Below are 8746 nucleotides of genomic sequence, written 5' to 3' on the forward strand. Positions count from 1 at the left end.
TTTCGAGTGTTTGTAGTTGTATCCTTTAGGGTTTCTTGGTGGGGCATTACAGATTCTAAATATATATATTTGTTAAATTAGAAATAAATTATAGATATTTTTATGCAACTTTTAATAAATTAATTTTTACAGTAATCAACATTTTTCAGAAGTGATATTTATGATGTCATACATAACATTTTTAATAGAAAGAATAAAATTCTACTTTTTAAAATATATATTTTTAACACCAAAATGTAGTGCATGGATAATTTTTTCATAATTTTTGGTTGCATATTTTCTTTTAGTTACTTGTTGATGTTAGAGTAGTTGTAATTTGGACAGAGGTGTATGACATCATGCACAACATTTTTTTGTATGCATTTGAATTAAATTCTTTTTTTTTTAAATGACGATATCAATACTTAGAGAAAAGATAATTTTTAAGCTTTTTTCTCTATTTTCCTTTTTTTCTACATGTGAAACAAAGACCTTAATGTTTGATAAAAAAATTACCTTCATAAGAAATAAAAAATAAATATATTAGTGAAATTAAATATATTCCAAATTATACCTTTTAGAAACCTTATACTAAGGACTACATACATACAGAAAAAACTTCTAAATAAATTCATTTGGCCCCCCAAAAGCTAATGTAAAAGTGGTCTTTTGTCGGCATTTTGATAGATGCGAAGGAGAATCCATTGTAGGTATCATTTAAGAGTAGAGAGGTTCTATCAAAGGCAGTTTTATCTAACCCTCTTCAATAAATTCCTTCAAATAGGACCTCTCAAGGCTTAAATCATTATATTTTCTACAAAAAAATGCGATTTTAGAAAAAAATTAGGATGTACCAAAAAATTTCTTCTATTGAAGAAGATAAAGATTTGAACACATAACAATGGATGAAGTTCATGGAATACTTACTACATATGAGATGAGGATTATGAAAGATAATACTTTAAAAAGAGAGGTAGCTTTCAAAGTATCAAAGGCAAATGAATATTCTGATCCCGGTAATATATGAGACACACCAACCACCACAAGCAAATGCAAATAGAAAATACTCAAAACCAACTACAATAGCAACTCCAACTCATAGGAAATCATCATAGCACCAAGGGAGACAAGAATCAGAAAAATAAATTAACAAAAACCAAGGCAAATAGTAATAAAAATAATTCTCATGTGTACCAAATATGTTGTATATGCAAAGTACTATCATTAATGCAAAGCTAAGGTTAGATCAAGGATACATCATATCCCATGTTCAACATTGTACATAAGAATTTTTCTTATAGTCATGCCAGGATGAACAACTCTTAATTTTTTCCAAAAGATAACAAATTGACCCAACAGTAGCCATTGTCTGAGATGTTAAACATATCTTTACAATCATGCCAGGATGGAAAAATACGAATACATATCAAGACATGTGAAATAAAATAAGGAAAATGTGTAAACATCAAGGCCCTTATTGTCGCTAACAAAAAATATCCTTTTAAATCATTGGTTGCCCACAACTTTTATACTAGCATTGCACTTCTGCAAACTCTGATCCCACATAAAGCTTCTCCTAATGCCAATAACATCATGTCAGAACTTATCCAACTCTGATATCCAATCCATCTACTATCTAATTTCTATGAAGTTTGATACATAAAAAATCAGTAATAAACTTCCTTATAGTGCAATACCCAAGAATTTGGTATCAGACTTGTGCACATATTGATACTCCAACACAAAAAAAATTAAAAAAGTTATCTACTAAGATAATAGAAAAAAGATAACATAAGTCAAATGACTTCAAGGATGAAGCAAAATTTCAAAACTATCATTGGAAAAAACATTTTAAATTTAAAATACATTTTATTTTGATTCTTAATAGTTTTTTTTTTTATTTTAAATCTTTTATTCAATTTGTAAGATAGATTAAAGATAATTATCTTAAGATTAATATTTATCCTTTATTTAGATATGTATTAATTTATTAAATTTATTAAATTTGATATGTAAATACATGCAAATTTTATATTAATAGTTTTCTATAATGTCCCTTCCTTGATTTAGCACTTGTTTTATTTGAGGAATTAGAAGCTTATTCCATGAAACATGTCTCTACGAAATCCATTGTGGAGTTGATTTACTCATCAACTAATAAGAACCCGAGAAAAATGGCATTTGGGTAAGGTGAAAATAAGTGACTACAATGTGTTTTCAAGACCTAAAGTGAATTGATTCTATTATTAGTTCAGTAGAGGCTAGAAGAAGAATCAAAGCATAGGTATAGGGTGAATTCAGATATGTCATCCATGTTTGTAGCTACACTTTTGGATCTCGGGAGCTCAAAGATAGAATCAATATTTTGGCTTAAAATTTGATTAAAAAATAGTTTTTGGTAAACATTTCTCATTATAGCATTGGTGCTCCTGTGAGAGCTCAAAGATAGAATCAATATTTTGACTTAAAATTTGATTAAAAAATAGTTTTTGGTAAACATTTCTCATTATAGCATTGGTGCTCCTGGGGGAGCTCAAAGATAGAATCAATATTTTGGCTTAAAATTTGATTAAAAAATAGTTTTTGGTAAACATTGCTCATTATAGCATTGGTGCTCCTGGGCCAGCTCAAAGATAGAATCAATATTTTGGCTTAAAATTGGATTAAAAAATAGTTTTTGGTAATTATTACTCATTATAGCATTGGTGCTCCTGGGGGAGCTCAAAGATGGCTTAAAATTTGATTAAAAAATAGTTTTTGGTAAACATTACTCATTATAGCATTGGTGCTCCCACTTGCAGATTTTAAAAAACTTCAAGCCTAAGGAAAAATGGTGAACTGGTTTCCTTTTTTCTTTGCCTCTCAACTTTCTTCAATGCTCCAAACACATCAAAAGGCTGCTAACAGAGTCCAATTCCTTAGAAGATTTTTTGGTTTCATCGAGATAAATAGGAGAAAGTAGATGGAGAAGTTCATTAGTATTAGGTCAGAGAATGAGGTACAAGGAGCTAAAATAAGTGTTTTATTATTATTTTTTATGTATTATGATAAGTTATTAAGATGTTAGGTAATTTTGATCAGAGATTTTATAAATAATTTGATTTTGTAAATAAATTGTTAAAACCTTTTTTTTTATTATATATAAAAATGGAAGTCATCTCAAGTTTACAATTTATTAATAAAAATATAGGCAAAACAATTGATTAATTCTCAATATTATTATAAAAACATATCACTACATAAATCATAATATATTGTTATACAAGATTATATATAAATCAAAGCAAACCAAGATTATAATTTATTTATAAAAATAAATAAAAAATATTATTATTTTTTAATAATATTACAATTACAATACTAGAATATAATCACTCTTATTACAATACTCTTTTCAATTAGAAAATATACACTATTAATTTTTTTTTATCGATAAAGGCAATGCCAGATTAATATATTAATTCATATGAAAGGTTACAGCTTAAATTTCAGATTTCCAAAAAGCCCAGAGGGCCTAAAAACAGACAGGACAGTATGAAACTAAATCCCTGAGTATGCACAGCAAGGAAACCAACTCCAAAAACCTCAAAAAATTTCTATACTCGAATTGAACATGAAGTTTAGTTGTCTATGTAACAGCTGCAAACTATACTCCTGCTGATGGGCCCAATCTTTCTCTCAAAATTCTCACTCCCATGTATCTGCAATATCACAAGAAGATATACATTTTATTCTACACAAAGCAGAAAGAGCATGACAAGCTGTTCAAAGTAAGGGAAGAAAAAAGAAAACACACCTTCCAAGCATCATCACTGTAGCCTGAGGATTAGTTCCTGGAGAGAAAAGAAAAGTGGACCCATCAATGACTCGAACACCATCTGCTCCAAGGAGTCTATACTCTCCATCAACAACACTACCCACCTGACATCCTCCATGATAATGCCAAATTGTTGTGACTGTATCTTTACAGAACTTCTCTAATGATCCCCAGCCTTCAGGGTTCCTGGGAATCAAATTTCCAGCAGTCTGATAGCTTGAATTCATGATCTTGTTCAGACTCGTGCTGGGGGAAATGATTTTTTTTATTGGGTGGGACTTAATGATCTTTTCGATGGTTCCTATTCCTTTCACACAGCTCTGTACATCCATTGGGTGATCATAGTAATTGAATTTCACAACTGGATTATCATCAGCATTGGTACTGTTATCCAATCTCAGATAACCTTTGGAAAGAGGACCTTTCACCTTTTGCAGAATAATTCCATCCTTCTTCCCTACACTCTGTTTCCCACCACACATTAGTTCATTCCCCCATCATAATAATATACATGAAATGAATAATACGTAAATGTATGTTTATATTATATATTTACCTTACTGTAAAATTTAAATCCACTGCATGTCTCTATATAGCTTCCAAAGTTTGTGATACCCACTACTTGAATGAGAGAGACTGGTATTCCAATTGCCAAGGGAATATAAATGGTATTCATGGGATTGTCAGCCATACCCTTCCCAACTGCAGGCTGGTCCATTATCACTTTTATTCCCATGGACTTCAATTCTTCTGCAGGCCCAATCCCACTAAGCATAAGCAACTGTGGACTTCCCAAAGCTCCAGCAGATATTATAACCTCACTTTTACCATCTTTCAAAAAGACTTGTTGCTCTCTTCCATCAGCATCTATGAAAACAACCCCTTTTGCTTTAGGCCTTGTTTCGTCTGCAAACAAACACAGTACTACATAAAGTGTAATAAAAAAATATTTACAAACACTGACATTGTTATTCTCAGGTTCAAACAATCTATAAATGTTATACCTAATTTATCTAGTTTAAATAACATATTTTAAGTTTTGATTTATTTACACGATTTATCTGAAATCACACTCTCTTCTTCCATAAAAAAACTGAAATATCCAAGCACATTCAAACTTGAATATATTGTTTTAAGCAAAACTAATTTTCCTTACTTTAAAATACCTTTTGTAACAAAAAGAAGACGTTGAACTGTTGCATACAGCAAAACTGTAAGTTTTCTTGGATTGGCACGTTGAACAAGAATATCAGCAGCTGTAGAGCGATGTCCGGTGCTATTAAAAATTGTCCCACCAAACTTGGTGCCAGGGATGTGATCATATGTGAAGCCATTATAAGGAGAAATGCCTGCTTCTATAAGACCTTTTGCTACTGCATTCTGCCATTCATTTGGGGGTGGTCGATGGGCTACCACACTTTCCACCCAACGATAAGACTGCTCCACCAGGCCTGGCTCCAATCCCATGGCTTTCACCTCACTTGAACTTGCACGTGTGTAAAATCCTGCATTGAGACAGGTGCCTCCTCCTAACACTCTTGGTCTTATATTTAGCACCTATGTAGTACACAGTATTTTCACTCAAGTTAGCTTGAAAATGATAAACAGTGGCCATGCTTTGATAGTCATTACACTAAATATTTGAAAATCAGTTGAAGGGTATCAACATTTTTGTGTAGATTTTCATTTACCTCTTTCAAATTTGTATAAAGAAAGTATATGAAAATCAACTAAATTTGTAGAGGTAAATATATATATTTGTACTAAGAAAGTAATAAATGAAAATCAATGAGTGCTAACTAGACCTTTCATTCTTTTGAGAGAGATTCATGTAAAAATCTATTCATAAATTATGAGTCGAAATTTTTTCCTTAAAAGCATAAATTGTTCTTAATATATACTTTCATGTATATTATATTTAAAATTAATGATAAAATTTAAAAAGAGAAGAATAAAAGAAGGTGCAATTTGTTGATGCAATTAAAAGTACAAGAACAACCTAGCATTCAATTGTCCTAACTTTATAAATATGAGAAAGGATATACTAGTTGAGCATTTTTCAATAGTTGTGATAGTACCTATTAATTTAATGTCCTATTTTTTTTATCAATAATATAGTACTAGTATTTGTGACTTTAAATTTATTAATATTAATTGTGAATATTCATAATTGAATGAAATGTACCCTTTAGATCTTAAAATCAATAAATAATTAATACACCAACAAAACATAACTTAATGCTCAACTATTATTCTTTCTCTTTTTAAAGTCTGTTTTGAATACCTTAAAAAAAACTAAATGCATAACTAAATTAGGAACGGCTTAAATCACACACTAAGCTTATACTTCTAGACTTAAAAGTGTTAAATACTCAGAGTTGACTGACATTTTCTAGACTTAAATATGTTGCTTAAGATGTGTGGTCACACTAATAATACACTTCTAGACTTAAAAGTGTTAAACACAGCTGACGAACATCCTCTAGACTTAATATGTTACTTAATGTATGTGATAACACTTTTAAATCTAGAAATATAAACTTAGAACGACTTAAATCACACACTAAATTTTGAATCTTTTCGAATACCTCAACAAAAATACCTTCTCATATCTGAATAGACAGTATGAATAAAACCATAGTTTCTGACGTTCAAAGCCCATGCTATTTTTTAGTGATTAGAAAGCCCCTCTATCCCATGCAAACCCACGTTAGTCATCTGTAAAGCAATGATTTCAGTAAAGACATTATCTGAATCTTACCCCATCTTCAGATACAAAAAGCTGGCCTGTCGAGCGATTCGACCCAAAGTCATACAAATTTGCTTCAAAATTCTCTATATTCAATATTTTTTCGTTACCAAACGGAGATCCTCCTCTCTCCAAGAGGAGTACAGACATATTCTGTGAGAGAGTGGCAGCAAGACTACACCCAGCAGTTCCTCCGCCAACTATTATATAATCATACCTTGACTTCTTCCACTGACCATTCTTTGCTTCTTTTGCAATCGAATGCTCTCCTCCTGACAAAAATAAACAAATAAAACAGATTGTTTCAATTTTTTTAATTTTTTTATCTTGGTACATCTCATTTCGGTAATGGATTATAAGGTATAATCTAAAATGTTGATGATAAAAAGTTTACATAATCATTTGGATGATCAATTATAGAGTATGATGTCAAATATTGATGATAGAAAAGCTTATATAATCATTCAAATGCGAGATTATAGAATATGACCTGAAAAGTCGATGATAAAAACTTTACATAATTATTCAGATGACAGATTATAGGGTATGTTCCAAAATATTGATGATAAAAAAGTTTAATAATCATTCTGATGATAGATTATAAATATGATGGAACATTGATGACAAAAAATTTATATAGTCAAATATAAAAAGTATATTGTATGTAGTTTCTGGAATCAACTGTGTGAATTTACTTCCTTGACGTTTCGGATCAAATTCCATGATCCATCATGAAGAAGAAGAGAACAAGATAAGAGAAAAGAATTATTCTATTCTTTTTTTCTTGTCTTCTTCTCTTCTTCCTGATGATGGATCATGAAGTTTGATCTAAAACGTCCAGAAAATGAACTCACACAATAAACTGCACAATAACATCATAGACTGTAGAAATTATATGTCTACCATTAAAAAATATTATAAAATTGATATTATAGACTTTGAAAAATCATGTTTAAAGAAACAAAACTCATTAACCATTTTCAGAGATGCAGAGAAAGGCATGGAGGAGGAGGCTCATAAACAGCGTGCTCGCTTTAACACCCATATCAGCTGCCTTGAATTATTCTGAGTTACAGACTTTACTTCTCAAAGTTTTTCGACCTTTGGTAAGAAGTGAGCGTACTTAAATAATCTGAAAAATGCAGGGATTGCTCTCAAATTTTATGATCTATGTACGAAATCGACTGGGTAGTTGATATGTTTTAAGACTTAAAAAAGCTGCTACTAAAAATATATCGACTAGTCAATACTGCATTGGATGGTTAGGTATATGAAACCAGTCACGTCTGCATCTCATTCAATTACATTTTGTACAATACTTCTGGTTTTGATTTAAGTAATGGTCAACAGTCTTAACTAGGAACACAGAAGCCGGTTAAACTACCTGCTTTATTTAACGAGGTTCAAGATGGTCCATCTATGGATTGACATTATAATGAGTGTATCTTATTTATGTATCTTTGGTCCCATGGATATTAAAAGTATTTTATTTTTATTTATAAAAATAACATAAATTTTTGTTTGAGTGTACAATTTGTTTTTATATAAAGTTAAAAATAATAGTAATTCATAATTAAGTGTACATTTTTCACATCATATTAAATCATATATCACCTACTTTTAAAGGTAGAGAGGGTTTAGAATTCGGATCAAATTTTTTTCAAAATAAATAAGATTATTAATTATAGTAGATGCAAAAACTGTACTTACAACACTTTTATTTATTTGTGGGTCTCATTGTTGGTCTTGTCATAAATATAGTAGTTTTATTTATTAGCCATTAGCCTACCTCCATTTATAATGGCCGTATTAATCACTCCCACATCTTAGACTTTGTAGCAAGTGTGGATCTATCTATTGGATGAAATTAAACGTGTAGCCTTGTCTTTCTAATTCAAGCCTCTATTTCTACTTTCTTGAGACACCATTTTCATATGATTTAGTTACCCATCCACTTGCATGCTAAATATTTTGACTTGAGTAATAGGGATCCTATATTGAAATGTAAACCTTTCAAGAGTCCTTAGTTTATGATGTTGAATCATATCAAAATATGTCTTATATAAAAATAGCATTGCATTACACCTCCTAATCTAGAAGGATCTACAGTTCTCATGTGATATTAAGACCATGGTCTATAACACATTAAAACCCCTCACAAAAGATCATGATAACATAGGGACCATCTATCTAGCTTCTGT

At 30.5% G+C, this 8746-nt stretch overlaps 1 protein-coding gene across 1 annotated transcript; it reads right to left on the bottom strand.

Moving 5' to 3' along the window:
- Positions 1-3415: 3415 nt before the first annotated feature.
- Positions 3416-7642, bottom strand: LOC131060064 (protein HOTHEAD). The gene is made up of 6 exons (XM_057993166.2): positions 7521-7642; positions 6558-6817; positions 4963-5353; positions 4353-4702; positions 3776-4260; positions 3416-3680 (listed from the first exon to the last, which is right to left on the bottom strand). Exons 1-6 carry the CDS (start codon positions 7588-7590, stop codon positions 3626-3628), a joined length of 1611 nt encoding a protein of 536 aa, XP_057849149.1. The 5' UTR covers positions 7591-7642; the 3' UTR covers positions 3416-3625.
- Positions 7643-8746: the final 1104 nt, after the last annotated feature.

This window comes from Cryptomeria japonica, chromosome 8 (genome assembly GCF_030272615.1).
Source record: "Cryptomeria japonica chromosome 8, Sugi_1.0, whole genome shotgun sequence".
Lineage (NCBI taxonomy): Eukaryota > Viridiplantae > Streptophyta > Pinopsida > Cupressales > Cupressaceae > Cryptomeria > Cryptomeria japonica.

Coding starts and splice junctions, on each gene's coding strand:
- LOC131060064 (XM_057993166.2), bottom strand. CDS start 7,590: ATGGGTGTTAAAGCGAGCACGCTGTTTATGAGCCTCCTCCTCCATGCC. Junction 4,261..4,352: donor GATTTAAATTTTACAGTAAG/GTAAATATATAA, acceptor GGTGGGAAACAG/AGTGTAGGGAAGAAGGATGG. Junction 3,681..3,775: donor ACAGTGATGATGCTTGGAAG/GTGTGTTTTCTT, acceptor GTGATATTGCAG/ATACATGGGAGTGAGAATTT.